The sequence below is a fragment of the Sceloporus occidentalis genome, unplaced genomic scaffold (genome assembly GCF_023333645.1).
Source record: "Sceloporus occidentalis isolate IW3139 unplaced genomic scaffold, rSceOcc1.0.p SCAF_292, whole genome shotgun sequence".
NCBI lineage: Eukaryota > Metazoa > Chordata > Lepidosauria > Squamata > Phrynosomatidae > Sceloporus > Sceloporus occidentalis.
This window is the reverse complement of record NW_028317272.1, coordinates 8410-31435: the sequence shown is the minus strand read 5'-3', so window position 1 is coordinate 31435 and position 23026 is coordinate 8410. Positions and strand designations below refer to the sequence as shown.

Here is a 23026-nt window from a genome sequence, read left to right as displayed (position 1 = left end):
TCCCCTCACACACTACTACACCGTGACATGTATACACAGCACAGATAGAGTGCAGACAGCGGCAGCCTCCCCTCACGCACTACTACACCGTGACATGTATACACAGCACAGATACAGCGTAGACAGCGGCAGTGCCAGCCTCACCTCACACACTACTACACCGTGACATGTATACACAGCACAGATACAGCGCAGACAGCGGCAGTGCCAGCCTCCCCCTCACACACTACTACACCGTGACATGTATACACAGCACAGATACAGCGCAGACAGCGGCAGCCTCCCCTCACACACCACTACACCGTGACATGTATACATAACAATAAGGAAAAAAGGCAAATTTGGTATAATGAACTGTATTTCATATAAAAATAAAGCGCATATAGATCGGGTGAGTCTGGTTTTAAAGGTAGGCTATGAGCTCATGCAGCACAGAACGCCGTGTTATACTGTGACATCACTCTGGGCTTCACCATAACGATTGTTATTGGTTTGTAGGCTAGCAAAGCCATGAACCGTTTGTGACGTCACATATTACACATTAACACAACCAGTAACGGGTCACCAGACACAAGAAGTGGTGCCTCGCAGCCGATGTCGAGAATCCACAGCCAGCGTCGTGTCTCCTTGGACACTTGAGAGGCTTCGGGGTTAAGGACGTCGCACACTGCGGCGGTGGGGATGTCCATGGGTTGGCGTCCACCGCAGTACAATGGCCTCCTGGTGGCCAAGGCCTCCCTCACACCCAGGACTTGCTCTCCTGTTGGCGTTCCTTGGCTCCTCGGCGGCCCTGATAGACGGCGCGGCTGTAAGGCAGGAAGCAGGACCCCAGCTTCAGCGCGTGAGCCAGCCGGGCGTACGCCGCCAAGCCCAGGATCAGGAAGGGCAGCAGAAGGATGACGCCGAAGACCAGCAGAGCTGTGCAGGCCACCGGGGTGAGGAGCGGGGAGCACAGCGTCTCTTTGGGTCGCCGGAACTGGAAGGATGTCAAGGAAAATGGTGTTAGTGCATATGGCATCCGACGGCGGGGGGTCACTTCTAGGACCAGTATATCTGGGCCACTCACCATTCTTAATAGTGTCTGCATATGCAGAGGGCTTTATTCACTAAAGGGAGAGTTTCAGTTTAATCTCTGACTTCATTATAAAGGTCCAACCCCAGAGAGTTTCTACTGCAGGGAGAGCTTGGCTGGCCCTGTATAATGTATAGTTAAATCGCCATACTGGGCAGGAATGCGACAGGGAGGGAGGAGGAGAGGTGCGGGTTCCACTAAATATTCTATTTAAGGGGCATGTGCCATAAGACGAAAGCTGGAGTTGCAGTTTGTATTATGAGGCACGGTTGGCTGAGCATTTTGGGAGTTGTTGTGAACATGCAATGGATTCTAAAATGTATATAAACTGAAACTCGCTGATCAGCCCCGCTCCCCCCCGTCTAGTCGCCCGTTTCTCCTGCAGTAAAGACTTAAACCTTTATCAATCGCATGCATGTTTACACTGTATTACCTCTGCTGTCAGGCTGTTCCACTTATCTACCACCCCTGTATGACTTGCATCCCTGGCTGGGTTGTTATGGAGCCCGGGTTCCTGAGTAGAGCACGGACAGCGGAGATGTCTTCTACTCGGACTGTCTAGCGAGCGTTTACTCCAATAAGTGGAGCCTTTTATGGACGCTACACATTTAGTTTACTAGTGACAGAGCCGGCCCTGTATAATGTATAGTTAAATGATGAGAAACTGCTCATTCTCTCCCAGCATTAACAATACGTTATACAGGGTCGGCCCGACTCTTTCTGCGGGAGAAGCTGCACGGGGTCTGCCCTGCAGAGAGAAGGCAATGAGCTGAAACTGCAGATTCCCACTTTGCCCCACTGCAAATCGACATTTGTTTTAGAGGTCACGGGGGGCTTCCACTCACCTGGGGGTGGCACAGGAACCCGTAGAGCAGCATGGCAGCCGAGGGGGCGAGGGCTCCTCCGCACAGGATCAGGAATATCAGCAGGTTAGCGGCTCCCACCAGCAGGTTGTGAGCTGTGATCAGAACCGCGCAGGCCCAGCAATCCAGGGGCTCCCTGGGGGTGGGAGGGAGAGGGGTATATGGGGGTGGCGGGGCAGGGGCATTGTCGCCCACCGCCGCCTGATTCACGTCGGAGCGAGACATGTACTGAAAAGGGGGCTTCTTCTAGGCCAACGGGGTGTTTTGGTCTCTCCTGTCCTCCTGGTCCTTTCCTCTTCTCATCTGGTCCTCAGTACCTCTCCTTTCCTAATACGCCTGTGCCCTCTCCTCCCCCTCCTCTTATCTAGGAATGCAGGGATGCCTCACTCCCCCTAACAGTCCACCCTCGCTGGAATGTATAGGTTCCCCAACCCCCAATATACATCCCCCTTCTATCTTATATGCATTGAGAGTGTAAGCTCTGGGGGCGAGTCATCACTGCATCATCCATCACAGTTCTCTCCAGCAGATAAATCAGCATCCTGGGTGGTCCTCATAGGGGTCCCGGAACCTGCACTAATTAAATACAATCCTACAGAATAGTTATAACGGGTCAACTGCTCACAAGCCTTCATTATACTACAGCCTAGCCCTAGTTCATCAATACATTTTACAGAATGCAAGCTCTGTGGGCTAGGAGAATTTGCAGTTTGCGATGACCATAGCCAGGGATGACCCAGTGACTCGAGTGTCATATAAAAAACTTTTTAATAGGCTGGCATTCGTTTTGAGGCTGTGGTAGATAAGTGGAACAGCTTCCCAGCAGAAGTGGTAGAGGGTAATACATTGGGGGGGGAGCGGGGGGATCTGACAGCAAATTCTATCAAGTAATCATAATCCGGAAACATCCCTGCCGGCCCGGCAGCATCATTCGGGTTCAGTAAACACCCTGATAAGGTATGGATCATAACAGTTCGTAAATCACTTATGTGGAGGGCCGAGGAGCGCGATAAACAAGGACCGTTACACTCTATCCACTAAAGCCCCAGGTAATGATGTTGTAAATAAGTAATTATATATATATATATATATCCCCCATTATGGTGAGTAACAGCCATCATGACTTGCTATTCGGAGGATCTGCATGATTATTCCTCCCCATTAATACATCTCTCCCTATTGTGAAGTTGCTGATCCTTCCAATCTGTGTGTGTATTACAATCAGAATGTACGTGTGTGTGTGTGTTGTATGAGTAAGCGGATGTGTTAGAATGTGTGTCATAGTGTATGTTGGGGGGGCAAGAGACAATGTATGGCACAGATAAGCTGTTTGGGGGCATTAACAAGCTGGAGCAAAGATGGCACAGGCAGCCTGTTTGGGGCAAATATATCTCCTCATTTTGCGCATGTACTGGATGCAGCGAGATGGTAGCCTAAAACAAAGCAGGGGTTTAAAGGGCCGAACCAGCCATTATATGCATTTAATGCGTGGGGGGGGGGCTTTAGATGTATGAAGCTTCCCCTCTGCAAATGGCTGAATCCCCTATATGTACCCCCACCCCACCCCCACCTGAGGGCTTCTTAATCAGTGCAGGTTCCAGGATGCTTTGCAGCAAATGGGTTATTAGGACCACCCAGGACCCTTATCTGAATTGTGGTTATTGGAGCGTTAATGTCCTGAGTCTGAAAATACAAACTGCTATTCCGTTTGTGAATTGGACTGTCCTGTACGTTTTCACCTTTCTGTACAGGAATTGAAATGATTATTATTATTATTACTATTATTATTATTTATTAGTATTATTATTGGTTTAATTTATATAAGCACCATCATATATTATATTTATATTTTCACTGTATTCATCATTCTAAATAGAAATATTTTCTACAAATTTTATTTTTCAAGGCATTTAAATAGTTTTTCATTTATTTACAAAAAAAAGGTCCTTGGACATTATCCCGCCGCCCGCCTGTCATACTATTTTGTTCAGAAATAACTAATATTGCCTTCGCTCAGCCACCTTCATTTGAACACACAAAACAGGCAGACACTCCATCGCAGGAAGCACTCCATGCTCACACTCCAGACAGGAAGTGTCCCAGGAACAAACCAATTCAGGTGCGGGGGAGGGGATAGAATCTATTGTCCTCAGTTTTCCCAGTACTTTCTCTGCCTCTAGTCATCCCCATATACCTGGGGTCAACCATTTCCTTGAGATGGGGAGGGGGGCTATGGCTGTGCCCCGGAAGATTGCAGATGCCTCTTTTGCCCTGAGCATCTTTTCAGATTATTTGGTTAATTGAGTTCCCGTTGGAAATCTAGAGCTCTGAATACCCAGCATGTGCTCTTTAATGTACCCATACCGATAACCTGTGATACCCGATCTTGGCCTGATTCCCGTATCGCTGACCACGGTATAATAAGCCAGTGGTGTGTGAGTAAACAGTGTTTCACAAAATTAGGCAATTAACCCTTGAACCAAGATAAAGGGATGGACATTTATTAACAGTACACTTTAGCAATATTTATGACAATATACATAGTGGCCACAAGATGGCACTAGTACTCATGGAATATCGCCTGCATAATACACAACAACCACAAGAGGTCACTATAATCATTAAGTGACTTTCTTAAGTCTGTATCTTTTAATTTCTTTTAATTACAGATCATCATTTTCTTGGAAGTGGGTTTTGCGGGGTTCACTCTGATGAGTTAAATGCGGCTCGTGCCAGCACTGCGTCTATGAATCCACATAGAAGATGGTTATTAATGTTTTTATCGGTTTGTCTAATTGGTATATTTTTAGAATTACAAGATTACGTTGGCGTAGCGTTGGAGTAAAAAAAAAAAAAAAAAAAAAAAAAAAAAGGGAAAAATCTATAATACAGCAAATGTGCGTAAATGGAGCATCATGGGTGTAATCGTTCCTCTTTCGCCTCTCCAGATCATACATTTGGGAGCCGTGCCCTCTTCCCCTAATCATGTATCGGGTCGTCTTAGTCCGTCACTTCTGGGTTTGTCAGAACCTTTGCATGTAGGGACTGTAAGAAGCCCTGAATACATTGTTGGTGCCACAGAAATAAATAACAATAATTGAAGAATTTGAGCCTTAATCAACTTTTTGTGTTTCACTTGCAGTTCCACATTTAGCCACTAGGGTCAAGAGTAACAATTAATTCATGCAGCATTTACACCTTGCAGGGAGTCTTTTTATGCTCCCATTGGGGTTTTTTTTTCTGCTTCCTATGTCACTGTGGCCAGATCTCCCCTTTAACCAGCTGCAGAAAATCTATCTTGCAGGGCAGCTTTTCCATCATTTCTGCCCCATGTGATGCAATGTGTGGTTGAGGTCACCCTTTTTTTTGATAAATGGTCTTCCTCACATTACATGTTCTGTGTAATTGAAAAATAGCCAATAACAGAGCCGTTTTCCTTAAAAACGCTCCTGCTTACTCCGATGGACACCTCCATCACCATCAATGATCACTTGTGATGTATGATAATACTATGTGCTTGGCATGATGCTTCCTGACATTGTGCAGAGTAGCTGTCTCACCGCAGCTAAAGCAGTTAAATCGGCCACTTCGGGTCTCCATCAAATTCGCAAGCAGGCTGGGACTCTGCGAGGAGATCCTGAAAGCCGTCACTATTAAGGAGGCCGAGGGCCGGTTTTGGAACCAGTGTCTATCATCATAAGCTTTGTAAACATGCCCTTGTTTAAGAATCTGAAATCATTGGTCACTTTCCCGTTCCCCCTCTTTATATAGTTATTCTCTGTGGCCAACATTTCTGAACCTGTGAATTTAAATTCAGTTTAAGAAATTGTGAATTTTGAAGAAAAAAAATAAAAAAAAATTAAAAAAGGATATAAAATAGACAAACATATGGAAAATCTAAAGCTGCAACCAGATTATCTTTACCTACTATCCCCTTTGAAGAAGAAAAAGAAAAGTTTTTTTTTTTTTTTATCAAAATCTTTATTTTTTTTTCAGATTTATTAATATCACAAATTCACAAAAAAGTCGCTGGCTCAGTTAAAAATAAGAAGTTTTGCGTTTGTGTGATGGGGTGAGGAAAGAGGGTACGTACAGTCTAAAAAAATAAATAAAAAAAAAATAAAATTATATTAAAATCCCGGGGAGTGAAGTCTTCTCTGTCCGCTTAACGGAGGGGGGGGGGGGGGATAAGCATCTTGTGTCTCGATGGAGAAGTTTTGAAGACTTGAGAAGAGGGGGTTTGGGTCTGGCTAGTGCCGACGCTCTTAATTCACCGAACGAGTCCCACAACGCTCTCTTCGATGAATTAGACCACCTCTGCCAGGCAAGTTGACCCAGCACAGGACGACGTAGCATTTCCACCAGATCCGTTCACCGAGTGGCTCTAACCCAACATCTGAGGCTGCCCACTCAACTCAGCAAGAGGTCTACAGTCTCCTCATCATCTGAAGTTCCAATGAATGTTCAGTTCAGTCTTAATTTCTCTTTACGTTGGATGAAAACCAGGGGCGTGCATAGTCTTAGAAGTTCCATGCGCAGAAGTACCCCCCCCATGGGTTAGAGGAGGACATCTGTCCAGGTTTCAAAACAAAAACCCACCCAAACTAGCACTGAACCAACAAAGCGACTGGTTTTTAGCACCAGGTGAGCTATTATGGAGACTGGCGATGTGCCCCAGACGTGTAACCCCCCCAAAAAAGGGGACCTTAGCACCGGAGACCCAGCACGGTGACACTGCCTTCACCCGGCTCCTAGCAGTGGTTGGCATCTCCATGAAGTCCTCTCGGTTCCACAGCCTGTAGATCATCACATCCTCAACCCAGTCCCCTCCAGCTGCCTGCAAGATGGCTGCCCCCTAAACACAACCCCCAACAGACTTCATCCCTGCAGTTACCCCCCCCCTTTTTTTTTTTTTCTCTTGATGCCCCCCCAGCATTACCCCATCACTCAGGGCAAAATACAAAAACAAGAACATAATGCAACCCCCCCTTGTGTTAAAGTCATCTACCCTTCCACCAGTTTAAAACAATTTACAAAAATTGTAGGAAACGTAGCACCATTAAAAAAGAAGGGAAATATTTACCCTACCGAAAAACACACAGAAAAAAAACAAAAAAAATGTATACACAGAATATTTTTTTTGTTTTTTTTTTTTTTTACAAAAAAAAAAAATGCCCCAAACATCTTAAATTCTAAAGAACAAAAACAAACCCGCAGAACATAATAAATAATGCATTAGAGAAAAAAAAAAAATTCAAGGTAATTTCAGCTTAATGGATTTTCCCCCCTTATGAGGTCTCGTAAAGAGGTTTTTTTTTTTAGACTATGTGTATGTAGAACAGATTGAGAGCTCAAAACAGTGGATCCAGAGGAACCGATCACTCACACACAAGCACATGGTGAAGGGTGTCCAACACAGCCACCAGGGGCCGAAAACCCAGGGATTTCTCTGGGGGGGGGCAATTAATTCCGACTCACTGCAGAGTAGTGTGCTAAGTGCTATCCTGTAAACCCGGGGTTTGTCGGTGGCCCCCTGAATGCCGGGTGGGACGCCCTTGATGTAGTGGTCAAAGAAGTTATGAGATACGCAGATTCTGTGGCATGCAAAGCGTGAAACGATGGGGAGCGTACACGAGCGAGGCATATACCGCAGGGCGCTATTGGTATAGGGATGTGAATACTGTATACGTGTCGGTGTGGAGCGGAAGTCAGACAGCCGGGCGTGTTTTACATCTACAAACTGTCCGGGTTTCCTGCCATTTAAAAAGTTTTCGTTATATCACCGGGAAGACTTAATTGTCACATGAAACAAAAGCAGGTGCTGATAGGTTGATGCTGCACAAGCTTTAAAAATCTCAGAGGAAAGAATAAAACGCCAAATCTGCTAAGGATCAATTTGCTTAACATCCTAGCGAGTGCACATCGAGGCTTTGTCTAAGTGGAACAGCACCTTTAAAAGACAATAAGCTATATTCTTTGGAATATAATACTGTTTACACGTCGGGTGTAATTATGATAAATCTAAAAAACTAGTTTCTTTTTATATATATATATATATATTTATACGTGAATTTTTCAGCTCTTATATGGATTCAAATGCATCTAGAATGATGTGTAGATGGAGGCCGTGGGTGAGTGAATTGCCTCTGATGGGTGGGTCTTTTTGCCTTTTTTTCTTTTTAATGAACATTAACCCCTTAAGGACAACGGGTTGTCATTAAACCCATTAATGACAATGCATTATGAGCCCATACTTTGTCGTGAAGGGGTTAAGAAAAGTATATGAAGGCGGCGGGACGTTGAAAAGCAGGGGCAAGAATGAAATGGAGCAGGGGCAAGAATGAAATGGAGCAGGGGCACGAATGAAATGGAGCAGGGGCACGAATGAAATGGAGCAGGGGCACGAATGAAATGGAGCAGGGGCACGAATGAAATGGAGCAGGGGCACGAATGAAATGGAGCAGGGGCACGAATGAAATGGAGCAGGGGCACGTAGCGATAGAATGAAGCAACTTGCTACATTAAGGGTGCTGTCCCTCCTATTCTGGATACTGCTGAATGCCCGTCTCCTACCAAAAGAATTTTCATGGAAAAAATCTTGCCTTGTTTAGGTTTTTTTTTTCAGGGAAAGTTTAATTACCATGTGACACAATAGCGAGTGCTGACTGGCTGTTGCCATACAAGCGTAAAAAAAAAATTTCTCAAAACGCTCTTTACGGGAAAGGAGAAGAATAAAATGGCGGATCTGCTCTGTGTAGGTGGAACAGCGCCTTTAAAAAAGGAAGAACGAACGCTGAAATGGAAAGGTTAGAGAGGACGGTGGGGTTGGGGGGCAGAGAGAGAAGGGAGTGATGGGAGTTAGGGATAGCTTGAAACGTTAAAGAAGACGGCGAGAGGAAACAAACATGGACAAAGACGAAACCCAAGAGGGGTTCAGACGGCAACACAGAGACACACGACAAGCGACGACGACGACCAGCAGACAGGGGAAGATAAACCAAATCTATATATATTTCTGTATATATATATATATATATATTTATATTTATATATATTCATTTTTATTTTTTTTTAATAAACTTCTATATTACAGAGACCAGGAAATGGGGTGAAAATCCAAGGAAACGATGAAAAGAGAGAAAGTCTGCGCTGAATAGATATTTTTTCTGTTATATATATAAAAACCCGTATCCCTCTCTCAATGGACAGAACTCGGGGAGAGGTTCATTCACGCACAGTCATTGGGGGAGGGGGGGGGGTCTTGTTTCTATAAAAGGAGAAGAAAGAATCCCACCGGGACCCCCCATTCGGCCCATGGGGGGGGCAAGATGACTATGCCAGCGAAATAGAGGATAACCTATGAAGACCCCCCCCACAAAAACTTTGTTAATGGCGCCCCATCGCAGAGAGCCAAGCAATGACTCCGCTCAATGCGCCCGCGCGCCCCACCGTGACCCGCCACTTTACACACGGCATTGCCCCGCCAGTGAGCGCGGTCATCAACAATTTCTCTCCGTTCATTAAGTCGATGTCTCTATCCTCCAGCATCTCAGCCAGGCCCCCAACGCACACACGGAGAAGCCCCTCATATGCCTCCTACCCTCCCCTTTCACAATAACACTCAACGTGGGCCATTGTGGGCCGGTCCCCCCCCCCATCAATAAAAGCCGAGCACCACTCTAAAAACTTAATTTAACATTTTTTTAAAATAAACTCAGTACCCTCAACTTGCAAAGACGACAACAAAATGAAGAAAAAAAAAGACAAAAAAACCCATTCACAAAAATATTTAAAAAAATTCATATACAATCCCCACCCCACCAAATAAAATCCCCCCTCCCCAAAGTCACAAATTCAAGATTTCAGAATAAATATTCCTGATAAAATTACAAAAAAATAAAATAAAATTAGCAATGTGGACAAGTAGAATCTTGCATCCTGATTGGCTGTTCCCGCATTGGGACGGGATCTGTGTAAACAAGGCCTGCGATTGGCTGGAGAGAGACAAAAGCTGCCGATCTATGATTGGCTCCCCTCCATCCTCCCCCATTCCGTGGCTCTCGTCTGTGACTTGCTGGTTGGATAGCACCATTTCCCCCCCACTTCCCCCGCTCTGGGGTAAAGGAGGGGGGGGGGGGGAGATTTGATTGGCTGGCTCGGTGGCAGATGAAGAAAGAGGAGAGGCTGCTGTAGGGGCAGCAGGAGAGGGCGGAGCCTCACCGTGTGCTTGGGGGTGGTGCCTAAAAGAAAAATAAACATTTTAAAATAAAAATAAAAACTTACGATTAATCTAAGTCTATAAAACGTGAATTGGGGACCTAAAAATAATTTTAAAATATAAAATATCAAACGGGGCATAAAAAAACCTGCATACTCAGCGTGCTAAAATTAAACCCGATGAGGGGTAACCACAGGGAATTCAGACCGCAAATCTTTTCATCAAAATTCCAAGTACAGAACCATTATAAGATAATAAATAATAAAATTAAATAAGATTAATAAAAATAAAAAGATAAATATATACATATATAGAAAAGAATAAAATAAAAATAAAAAATCAAGATGAGCCAATAAGGAAGAGAAGGCCGAGAGCCACTAATGATAGAGGCCGTGAGTAGCCCAAATTATTTAACTATTCTCAGGCTGCCTGGGGCGCCCCCTGCGCTGCTCACTCACCAGGTTGAAGCCGTCATACATGTGCATGAGCTCCTCCATCTTGTACTGCTCCAGAATCACCACGTTACTCATGTTGCTGCTGGCGGAGCGCGCGCAGCCCTCGCAGTGGACGAGGTACGTGTTCTTCCCGCCGCTCTCACTCGTCACGAACAGGATGTTGAATACTTCCACCTGCGGGAGGCGGGGGGGCAGAGCGTTATGGGGGGAGACGGGACGGCGCGGAATTAAAAAAAAATAAAAAAAAATGCCAAAGGCAGGAGGGGTCGTGATGTATTTAAAGGGGCATTAAACCCCAACCAATGGTCTTAATGGGGAGATCCGTCACGACTATGGCTGCTTCCCTGTGTGATTGCGTGTTGGCGCATCACTTTCACACGTATGAGCGTGTTCATGTGTAAGGTGATTGCCCGTATATACATGGTTAAGCGGTTGGTGCTCAGCAAGCGACCACCATGGAAAGAGACCATGGAAAGGCAGGGCTCCAGTCGTACCGCAGACCCCCAGAGGCGCCAGGAGATGGCTTTCTGCGCCCCTTTAAACGCACATTAAATGTGGGGGGAAGAGAATGCACTCACATCACACTCGTTGCAGTAATACGCAGGTTCATCCTTCACTCGGCTCTGGTACGCGATCTTCCTGCCGCTGCGGATCAGGCTGTCCCGCTGTATCTGACAGCGCTTGATCGATTGCATTAAGCAGTGCCTGCCAAACAACGCGGTACAGGGAACGTGAGACCGGTGGCAGCCCGTGGCAGGGCCAGCATTACATAATCATTTTCCTGTCCTGCACCATCACTCCCTTCTCCTTCTGCTCCTCCTCCCACAAAGGCTGCCTGAACCAATCAAAATCAGCTTCTTAATAACCGGGGAGGAATAATCACGCAGATCCTGAGAACAGGAAGTACAGATGGCTGCTCCCCATCTGGATATCATATGTGTACAGAACCGTAGGATTTGGGAAAGGCCCAGTTGAGCAGTCACACCGAAAACTTACGTGGCAAACCCCGGAAGTGGTAGATTTACTAAACTGCGAGTCTCCTTCCCCAGAAACTAGAAGGGGGGAAAGCTGTATTTGTCAAAAGGCCACACACTCACTTTATCATGCGGTAGAGGTCGGGGTCACTAATCTTCACAGTCTTCGCCACGTTCCACGACACGTGGATCATCGGAACAATGGATTTCACGTTCTTGACCTCGTTCCACTCAAAGCGTTCCAGGGCCAGCTGGTACTGATAAGCTGAGGGGGAGCGTGAGATTTACCGTTAGTACAGGGAGTCAAGCTCCAGCCATGATGTCCTCCACCGTGGTGGAAACCACTTCCTAGACATCAACTCACGTGTCAACGGCCCCACGTTCCAGGCGATGTTGTTGCACCAACCGATGGCCTGCACCCAGTGAACGGTCCCCGCGTTGATCCACACCAGATCTCCCGGCCGCTGTACAAATCTATACACGGGGATATCCGCCTTGTACAGATCCTCTAAGACTGGCCACCAAGAACCGGTCAGATAGTCCACGTTGTGCCTGCAGGAGGAGGAGGTAGGGTAGGAAGAGAGTGAATCCAGTAGCCTCACAATGCAGAGACTGTATACGGAACCTAGAACAATTTACATCACATATACAGAGATAACACGGAACGTCTAACTGCAAACGCTCCAAGTATCTCCTCCCCACCAGGAGGTAATAAATTAAAAAAGTAGTCAATGAAGACCAAGTCCCAGTCTTTTTTGGGGAAAGAGGTCTTAAGTATGGCCCTCCTCAGCTATAGAAAATATAAATTGACACTTCTAGAATTTTTATTTTATATATATAATTTTTTTTATTATTATTATTTTTTTTTTTTTACAAGTAGGGCCCTCCTTAGCTATAGATAATATAAACTGACATTTTTAGAATTTTTATATTATATACATAAATTTAAATGTTTTACATTTTCCCTCACAAAATTAGGTAAAGTGATGGAAAATCCTCTCCAAGTTTATTAATTCAGGTGCCCTGATTTCAGAAATACCTAATTTATATAGATTTTCTAGACTTTCCCAGCATCAGGGAGCATACTATAAGGTATACAATTTTGTATAATTTTTATGCCTATGGCTTAACGGGTTTGGGGGTTGTGAACGGGGGCAGGAGGGTTATACTGGCTAGATGTTATTCTAGGGCAATGGGAAGTAAGGTTTTTTAATAATTTTTTTATTTTTATCTTTTTTTATATTTTTATTTTAATTTTTTTTACATTTTTTTTGTATTTTTTATATATATTTTTTTTTTATTTTTTTTTTACACAGAAATGGTTATAGGTCCTCTTAGGGACCTCCTGAACATGCCAGTGATGTCACAATGACATCACAGCTTACATTATAATTTTTTTTAGTATTATTTATATTATTATTTTAATGATTTATTTATTATTATTTTTTAAATGAATTAACTTTTTTTCTTCAGCTTTTCTCTTTCAGGACGGGAGGGGGAGTGAGAGAGATGGTTTCTCACTCCCCTCCCCGCGATCCCCCTGCACCGATCACACTGTGATCTCTTATGCAGGTCCTCACAGACCTGCATAGAGATCGCAGCGTATAACCTTCCGGGTTACGTCAGCGGTAACGCAACCCGGAAGGGAATGCCCGATCGCGCGGTTGAAACAGCGCGATCGCGTGATCGGAAGCTGTTACAGGAGATCGGACAGCAAACGACAGCCTGGAAAAATTTCTTTAAAAAGAGCCAACCTTAAACATATCATGTTAGATTAAAAGTAAGTAAAAATAAAAAATTCTGTTCCTGCCACCTGCTTTCCCTCGCAAACGGCACAGGTGCCTGAAGATGGACCCTGCAAAGGAGGCAGCAGGAAGTTTTCGTCATTTTCCTTCATACAACCGGGGCAAATGATTTTTGTCCAAGCTGCAAATTCCATGAGAATAAGAGGTCTTCTGCACAGCGATGACCTCCGTATCGTTACGTGGCACCCAGAAGAGGGATTCTGCCGGGGTCGGGGAAGTTCCGGCCGCGGACTGACCTGTCGCAGAAGGTGCTGATCTCCTGCCAGTAATTCTCATGCACGGCGAACCACTCGCAGTCCCCGGGGCCGATGTTTATGTTCACGGAACAGAAATTATTATTCTCTTGGTGGCCTAAAGAGAAAACAGGAAAGAAAAGCCATTGAAGGGTGCCGAGGACAAAAGGCTTAAAGATGGCGTCTCACCCGCACCTTATTCTTCTAAGCCACGCGGCTATACGTGGACCATCAAAATGACCAACGTTTAGACACAACCATGTTGGTCTTCTGTGTTTTGAATAATTCAGAGTGGTTGGTGCTCGTTTCCAGGGGTCACGTATACATGGTTGTGGCGGAGGGCAGCAAGACTGTTCTAACCGTTTATAACGACACATTTATTGGCCTATTACCTGGGGTCCGGCTTCCTGGTACTTTCATGTACAGCTGAACCGTGTTCATGCCTAGGATGGTGTGTCCTACGTGGCTTAGCATGTTTCCGTTGGACGTGACGCGCATGAAGGAAGGCAGCTTCAGCAGTTCCTGAAGTTGAGGCTTCCACCTACAACAAAAAATCCACATTATTATATCAACTTCCTCAACGTCTTCCCAGTCCCACCAGACGCAGCCCACCCATCCAACAGAAGAGATTCTCTTTAGTGGGTTTCTGGAGAGAGCTGAGTGGAGAGAAAGCTTCTCCATAACCAGGATCTCTCCACCAGTCCCTGGCCAAGGAGGTCCAACCTCCATAAACTTTCCAAGCCGAGTCCTACTAAACAGGAAGGAGAAGTCACCATGGAAAAAACCTACAGAGATAGAAGATGTTTCCCTGGAGAACGCCGGTTACTTTTAACTACTAATGAAGCAGGAGAGAAATATGCATCATTGGATGACGCCAGTGATCTCGTCAATAAATCTCACCTTTTTGGGTCAGAGAGGTCGATATTGGTGCCAAACTTGATAATTTGAGGGGTCTTTTGCTCCTGGTTTGTGCTGTGGAGGTAGAGAAAGGCGGAGAGAGGGAAGTCAGCATTTGTGACACACTGTCCCCGGGCTGGGTCAGTTCTTCCTTAGTGCCCAAGTTACCTAGGGGGTGGGGGTTCTGTGGTGCGGTCAGGTTCATTCAGTTCATCATCACTGTCCTTGTCTTCCTGTAGAAGGAACAATAATAAGGTTAAGCAGGTGCCATGACAATGAAAGCAAAAGAGTGCGACACTGCGATGGAGGGATAGCCCCACGACATGTCCTCCATGGGCCTGGTTGGAGTAACAAAAAGGGAAAACTCCTTTCTTAGGCCAATCTACTAAACAACCCTCATTATGGGTTATTTATTATGGGGGCTGAACATGGTGGTGGTGGGGGGGGGGCATTATGGGGCTGGGACCATAGGAATGTGTCCGGCACTGGTTTGGGGAGGGAATCGCGGTGGTTCCACCTACCTGTAGAGACTCTTGAAAGGAAGATGCCTGGTACTGAGCATATTTGGCAATGGTGGTGTGGGACCGGCTGCTCTCGCAGTGCCAGACTTGCCGTGTTCCAGACGGGTCCCAGTTCTCATCGGACGGCTGCTGCACTTGAGTACGAACCTCGACAGAGTGATCCGCGTTGGCATCCACCAAGGTCTTCGTGGAGAAGAGACCCAAGTCTGAAGGCGAGAGACACGGAGAAGTTAAGCAGGAGGCAGATAGGGAAGCGATGTTCCTCCTCCCCAAAACCCATCTGAGGAACAGTGACCCCTCACAAGTAACTTGCAACACCCGAAAGAAACTCACTCAGCCGCAAGGAACCAGCCAATCCACGTATCACCGTGATGGGATTCTTCGGGTCGGTACAGAATTGAAGAAGAACAGGAGAGAAAGCATCGCGCTTACTTTCCAACTGTATGGGAAGAGAAGGGAAGGAGTAGTGTTACTATGTCACCCAGTATCGGGAGAAGAGGGCTTACACTGCTCCACAGAGGACAAGGTACTTACATAGATACTGGGTGTGGGAGGGTTGAGTTTCTCCCGCGGGAGGTTACACTCGGTTCCCATGGGGGGTTTCACGGACATAGAGGGCAAGAGGTAGGATTCCTTGAACTTTCCCTTCATCACTAAATTTCTAAGGCAAAACGACAGAAAGGGAGAAATCAAATTTAAAAAACAAGAGAAAGACAGAAGTTTGACTTATTTTGGCACAAGTGCTCCTTTGCTGATCTTGAACCCATGCTCCTGCTCCATAATCTACTCATAAATTCTAACCAAGGTTGCATCTGGCTGTGGCCCTCGACACTCCTGTACAGCTTCCCATAAAACACGGGAAGACACAGAACCACATTTATTATGTGTAGCCCTCCATTCAACCTCAAGCCCGTTCCTACACTTACTTGGTGGCTCGGACAATATCTGCAGCCGAGTGGTTAATGGTCAATTCGCTGGCATGTAGTCTCCTCTCCTCCACCTCGGATGCGATGAAGGTCTCTCGATCCCCGCTTTCCACCTTTATCAACCGGATCTTCAGCTCCTTGGGCGGACCCTCCATGAAGGGTCTCATTTTCAACAGGTCAGATGTTACGTTCCCATTGGAAGGTGGAGAAAGAGCAGAAGCTGGGGTAGCAGGGGTGGTGGGTTGGTGGTGGTGTCCTTCCTCCCCTCCCCTTCTACCCGTCTCGGATTTCCTTCTCTCTCCCCCTGTCCCTTGTTTCTGAGAAGATTTTGGTGCATCCCTACACTGGCTTTGAAGATCCAAGTTACCCAAAATCTGTCTCTCTTTGTCCTTTTGTGAGCGTCCCTCTTTTGCCCTTCTGCTACGGTCTCTCTTGGACTTCCTGTGTTTCTTGTCCCTCTTCTTTCCCTCCTCTTTGATGCGGGTTGGAGCAGGCAAGGAGATGGTCAGTCTCTCATGGGGTCTCTCCGACTCTACTACCCTAGCACCCTCCATTTCGGCTTCCAACTTCGGCGCCTCGCCTGGGGATTTAATGCTCTCTTTCTCGCCCTTTCGCTTTAGTAGCTCTGATGGATTATTGTCACTTATTGCCACCTGGGGTATCTGTGGTTCTGTTGTCTTTTTTGGTGACTGACTTTCAATGAACTCCTGCAATCTCTCAAGTACCCCATCCAACTTTGTCATTTCCGTGATGCTTGTCCCATGCAACTTTGAGGCATGTTCCTTAGCTGTCGTTTGAGTTGAGTCAACATGGCCGGTGACATTCTTTTTCCCAGCTACCTTCAATGATATCTTTAAGTCCCTATCAACAGTCTCTTCCTTTCGATCTACCACCCAGGGTGTCCCCTGCTTCCTTTCTACCACTGATTCCGGTTTTGCTGCCGCCCATTGCACCTCTGGTTTCTTTGGGACTGGTCCTGTTTGTTTCTCAGGCCCCCAGGCTGTATCTAGATTCTTCTCAGCTGCCCCTTCTTGCTTATTTGTTCCCCAAGGTAATTCAGTACTTGCCTTAACTGGACTCTCCTGTTTACCTGCCCCCCAATGTCTCTCTGGTTTTCTTTCTATCACCACTTCGGGCCTTCTAGCTGTCTTCTCGGATATCCTATCTTCCTCCACCCGGCTGCACCCAGACACTCTAGAACCCTCTACTAGAGTTTCACAAGCTCGTGAGATGTCCTCTAGAATGTCCGTCTCAGTCCGCACTCCTGTCCTTCTGCCTAACATCCCTTGCACTGTGATTTCTGAGGTAGGGGTTGCCCCAATAACAGTTTTTTCATCCCAGGCCCGGCGTGAGGTAGATTGCGCAGTGTATGGGTTGCTACGCTTGACCACCATAGCACCAGCGAAGTAGGCCGGGCCGCCTCCTCCTCCCTTCAGGCCAGCACCACCACGGTAGGAATACTTCTGTCCTTCTAGCACGCTGGCCAGCGATTTCAGAACACTATTTCCACCATTCTGCGCAGGTCGTGTCTCACTGCCACCTTCCTGTCCCAGTATTGCTTTTTTGGGACCATAATAGGGGAACAACTCGCTAGGCCTCACTTCTGCAATTTTTGTTCCTGGCACACTGTTTTGGGTTGGACCAGCAAGGTGGGGATCTGACCTGGCCTCAGTTGGGGGACAAGTGGAAGGGGAGATAAAGTCCTCTCTATTGGAGCTCCCACCAACTTCTTCTTTCTCAATGGACTCATCCAACATTTTCATGATATCATCCAACCCATCAGGCAATATCTTCGCAAACTCTGAGGGTTCCTCAAAAGGCTCAGCTAACTGCCCTCCGGGGAAGTCAAAGAGTTGGTCGCATCCAGCGGACTTCTCCTTCTCCTGCCTGCAACCTCCATTGCTCTCGGAGAAGGCCGGGCTTGGACTCAGCGGTTGGCTGCTCAGATTTGGGACTGACTGTGCTGATGGAGAAACAGAACCCGACACCTGCATGCTCCCTGAGGTATCTTTGTGGTGAGGGGCAGAAGAAGGGACGAGTGAGGTGTTGTCCTCTTGCACAGGAGAGCCCTTCCCACCCGAATAGCTGCCTTCAGCCCTAGAGAGTCCATGGCTTGGTATCTTCGAGTCATCCGTCTCTGGGGTGCGGGGTTGCTTTCGGATTCCTTCTCCCAGTTCCTCCTCTTTTTTGGGGGCAAACACAGGGTCATCAATCTTTTGCAGGCTCTTGAGCACATGATCCAGGCTGGCCGACTGGAAGGCCTCAGATCTTGGCCTGACATTGCTGGTGGTGATGCCCTGAGTTAGGTGCTCGTAGACGCTGCCCCCCTCTTGGGTTTTGCAGGGTGGGAAATACCCTTCCCGCTTGACCCCTCCAGGATTCTCTCCATACAGTATTTCCTCCAGAGCATCGCCCCTCTTCACCTCCTCCTTGACTGGGGCAGGCAGCCAGCTCTGTTGCAGTGGGGGAGGGCAGGGGGCAGGAGATGGCTGGGGCTGGACAGGCAAGCAGAGCGGTTTGGGGGGGTCTGGCTGCTCCGGAGGAGGGGGGCAGATCCTAGCAGGTTCCACAGGGCTCTGGTAGCGATCGGAGGACTGAAACCAAAGAAGGTAATATAAGGGTATGTTTTTAGATTTTTTTTTAAATAAAATAATTTTACAACATAGATACATATCTGTAGAGGTTCTATGGAGGGACTATTGACAAGTCCTACAATTATACATTAAGGACATAATTCAGAACTGATAAAAGCGTTTGTAAGTACTTACAGGGGGTAGATCAGTCCTAGAGGGTTTCGGTGGCGGAATGCGGTGTCTTCTCTGGTCGTAAGGCACATGAAGTGGTGGTGGTGGTGCTGGAGGGGTGACCTCTGTTGGTGACCTTTGACCCCGAGCCTCAGTAAGGTCACTCAGAGGGCGTGGTTGCTGGTGAAGTGGTGGTGGACGAGGAGGACAGTAAGGGGGATAAGATGCAATATGGGGTGGCATGCGGGGATCCTGAAGAAGAAGCAAGAAGAAGACAGTTGTGAGAAAAGCTTAGCAATTACGATCACCACATTCTCCAAAGTTTCTGGGAGGACGCTTCTCGGCTCACCTGCCTGTCCCTTCGTTCCACCCAAGGCTCATGGGTAAGAGGATTCCAAACATTCGGCTTTGCAGGCGCCTGGTGGTACAAATTCCCAGAACCTCCTGTGTTCGGAGGGGAGTGCAGATTGTGGGATCCTCTCCGCTGCTGAAAGCGGAAGGAAAGACATTAAGGCATCAACCCAATTCAAGACAAAGACAGACAGGCCACACGTAACTGATCATAGATACTACTACTCCTGCATCCAAATACTTAGGGCCACCAAAGGTGGCCTCCCCTGCCATCAACAGTGTCCACCAAGCTCAGCCTCCCCTTCCATGCCCAGGGGCCACCAAGCTCAGCCTCCCCTTCCATGCCCAGGGGCCACCAAGCTCAGCCTCACCTGCCATCCCCAGGAACCACCAACCTCACTTGTCATCCCCGGCACCCACCAACCCTCAGCGGTGGCAGCCCCTTCAACCCCTGTTATCAGATACACAGGTGCCCCATTTCCCTCTCCGGAGTGTCAGACAATCACCTGCTCAGGACTCCCGCTCCTTCTGCGCTTCATGGGCTGCTCCTCGCCCCCATGAGGATTGTGAGGGGGAGATTGGAGGGCTGAAGATTCAGTTGGGGGGACAGGGCGCTTCAGCTGTGGGGGACCCCTCTTACCCACAAAATGCCTCTTCTGCTGCAGATATACGGTCACAATAAGCATCCATGATAAACAGAGGACCGCACGGGTACTACCTGCACATTCTACGTGATGGTAATGAACATGCTGCGCTGTACCGAGTATGTGGACGGTGAAGATACTGTGCGTTTAACCTCTTCCACGCCAGGCTTACCTCGTGTTGCATAAGGTCCCAGACTTGTTGTAGCGGCGGCAGAGACTTGGGCCGATGATGAGGATTGGAGTGCAGGTTCCATAGGTGAGTCTTTAGACGCAGAGGGAGAGGTATGAGAGAAGCGAGAAGATAGAGGTAAGGAGGAGATAATGATCATTGATTAAGCCATTATGGGAACAACCAAGCTGCTCCCCCCCAGCCGTGTAGAGCGCTAGTGCCCACTCACCTGCTGCAGCCTGGAGATGTGCGCACTCAGCTCGTAGCCGCCATGATAGCGCGCGGCCGTTTGGTAGCAGCGCACGGCGTCCTCCCATTCCTGCTCCGACTCGTAGATCTGTCCGAGCTGCTCCCAAATCTGCGGCTGCTGCTCGTCCCTGAGGAGAGCCTGCACGCACGAGTGCACCCGCTCCAACTTCCCCAACCGGGGGCCGGGGGCAGAACTAATGGCGGGGGGGCAAGACGGAGATAGAGGAAAGGAGGTAAGACGGTGATGGGGAGATGACCGGGAAACGTCAGAGAGGTTTTTCCCTTCCTCCCAGATGCAATACTTACCCCAGAGGGTAATACGGCTTGTTGGGATGACCAATGTTGGCCACATGACTAGAGGGCAAATGGGGTGGCAACTGCGATTGGCTGATGTTGGAAGAGCATCTGAGAGAGAGGAGGAAAAATTGAGGAGGGAAATTATGCCGCAGAATGCACAGAGCTACAATCCACAGCAGCCCCCTATATACACGATACATTCATGCATACACGCATATATGAGCCTCACTCCCGGCCGTGCGCACTCACCTGCCCGCAGGGACCCACGCTCGGGGGTGAGGAGAGTTCCATGCTGTGTTGATTCCACTGATGAAGGGGTCACGGGGAAATCGGGATCCAAACTGTTCCTGTGAGCGATACATCCAGACTGCGGTGGGGGGGGGGGGGGGGGGGACGAAAAATGACGGGATATCATAAAGTGCAACTATAAACCGAGGGGTGAAAAACGCGTATTAGAGTGCAAGGTTATCCCCCCCCCCAAAAAAAATATTAAATAATAATAATAAATAAAAGCAGCTGTGAATTTCCCCCCAAAAAAACATATGGTAAAAAAATTTGAAAAGTCACTTTTTTTTTTTTTTTTTTTTATATATAATATAGAACTACACGTGAGATATTTTAACCAAATTATAGTCGTTCAGCACTTTTCCCACAGAAGCTCAATATATTATATATAAGGAATTTTACTTAAATGTTTATAATTGTAACTACCCGTTACTGTCCCTTTAAATGCTCGCCTGGGTTGCTGTAAGTAGGAAGGGGGTTTTCTTTGGGACTCATTGGTTGGTGAGGCGGGTATAGTCACACCAGTTTTTGTTGCTGCCATGTGGGCAAATAATAAAAAAAATGCCAAAGAACCTTTTATTTCACTGAGAGAGTGGTAGGTAAGTGGAGCAGCCTCCCAGCAGAAGAGGGTAATACAGCGGGAGAGTTTAAACATGCATGGGATAGAAATACTGCTCCTGAATCTAAGACGAGACCAGCGACTGATTAAAGCAAAAAGGCTTTTTTAAAATGTATAAATTCTCTGCAGTTTCTCAAAAGTTTTCTGCCCACAAGAGATGGACGTTCACTTTTTTTTCCCCTTTTTTTTTTTAAACTGTATTTTTTTTTTAATGCTCAGACTAGGGTGGGATACAAACAAAAAAAAGATTTTAGTTTTAAAAGGTGCGACGTACCGTTTGAATCCGTGAGGGTTTCACAATTCGAAGAGTAACATCAGGGGGAGAAGCATGGTGTTCTGGGTCACAACAAAGAGCCTGGGGGTAATAAAAATAAAATAAAAAAATTACTTACAAAAAAAAAAACATTAAAAGAAAGAAAAAAATAATTTTTTTATTTTTTTTTACAAAATTCACAGAAAAAAACCATATATATTATATATACATAGTTAGTTCTGGAGACGAGACATATGCGACTAGTTACCCATTGGTTGGGATTGAGTCATTCCCAAGCCAATAAAAACTCACGGTCGCAGACTACTTAACGAACGGATGACTGTGTGGAAATCATGACACCCGTTCACCCATCTCCTCGGGGAGGGGGGGGGGATTTATTTTGAAATTATATTTCAAAACTGATGGTTTCCAGTAGGTGTCACAATAGAGCAAAAAAAACCCCAAAAAACTAAAAATACAAAAACACGTCAGGCTATTGGGAGAAAAGGCAAACCAGGTGAGTCCCATACACCCCCCGTGGGGTGACACAGACCAATGAGTCTGCCCGCCCCCCGTGGGGTGACACGGACGGAAGGGCTGAATCTATTTATGCCCCTACAGGGTGACACAATGTTACAGACAAAGGTGGCACACAGTCCCAGCCACAATGACGAGTTCCCACGGCCCACACACGCTGACTCAGACCCCCCAGACTCAGAGAAATATTACTCAGCAAACCACGTCCCAACACACCCCCAGTGTGTCACTACTACACACGGGAACACGTGTGTCAGAGTTAACCCCGCAATGCCCACAGAGAGTCTCAAGACTATCCCCTCCGCCACATAAGAGACCGCACTTTACACATCACATACACTACTACACCGTGACATGTATACACAGCACAGATACAGCGCAGACAGCGGCAGTGGAAGCCTCCCCTCACACACTAATACACCGTGACATGTATACACAGCACAGATACAGCGCAGACAGCGGCAGCCTCCCCTCACACACTACTACACCGTGACATGTATACACAGCACAGATACAGCGCAGACAGCGGCAGCCTCCCCCTCACACACTACTACACCGTGACATGTACACACAGCACAGATACAGCGCAGACAGCGGCAGTGCCAGCCTCCCCTCACACACTACTACACCGTGACATATATACACAGCACAGATAGCGGCAGCCTCCCCCTCACACACTACTACACCATGACATGTATACACAGCACAGATACAGCGCAGACAGCGGCAGCCTCCCCTCACACACTACTACACCGTGACATGTATACACAGCACAGATACAGCACAGACAGCGGCAGTGCCAGCCTCCCCTCACACACTACTACACCGTGACATGTATACACAGCACAGGTACAGCACAGGTACAGCGCAGACAGCGGCAGTGCCAGCCTCCCCTCACACACTACTACACCGTG

General features: G+C 47.2%; 2 protein-coding genes across 2 annotated transcripts; both read right to left on the bottom strand.

Moving 5' to 3' along the window:
• Positions 1-739: 739 nt before the first annotated feature.
• Positions 740-2160, bottom strand: LOC149275232 (transmembrane protein 88-like). The gene is made up of 2 exons (XM_089504816.1): positions 1918-2160; positions 740-976 (listed from the first exon to the last, which is right to left on the bottom strand). The coding sequence occupies exons 1-2, from the start codon at positions 2158-2160 to the stop codon at positions 740-742; spliced, it is 480 nt and encodes a 159-aa protein (XP_089360942.1).
• Positions 2161-10151: 7991 nt separating this feature from the next.
• Positions 10152-20780, bottom strand: LOC149275231 (lysine-specific demethylase 6B-like). Its single transcript, XM_089504850.1, has 20 exons — positions 20668-20780; positions 20428-20526; positions 20102-20315; positions 19876-19965; positions 19566-19718; positions 19058-19195; positions 18733-18960; positions 15965-18558; positions 15573-15699; positions 15372-15477; positions 15039-15244; positions 14686-14750; positions 14521-14592; positions 14013-14161; positions 13624-13738; positions 11947-12134; positions 11706-11847; positions 11187-11313; positions 10612-10782; positions 10152-10175 (listed from the first exon to the last, which is right to left on the bottom strand). Exons 1-20 carry the CDS (start codon positions 20778-20780, stop codon positions 10152-10154), a joined length of 5121 nt encoding a protein of 1706 aa, XP_089360976.1.
• Positions 20781-23026: the final 2246 nt, after the last annotated feature.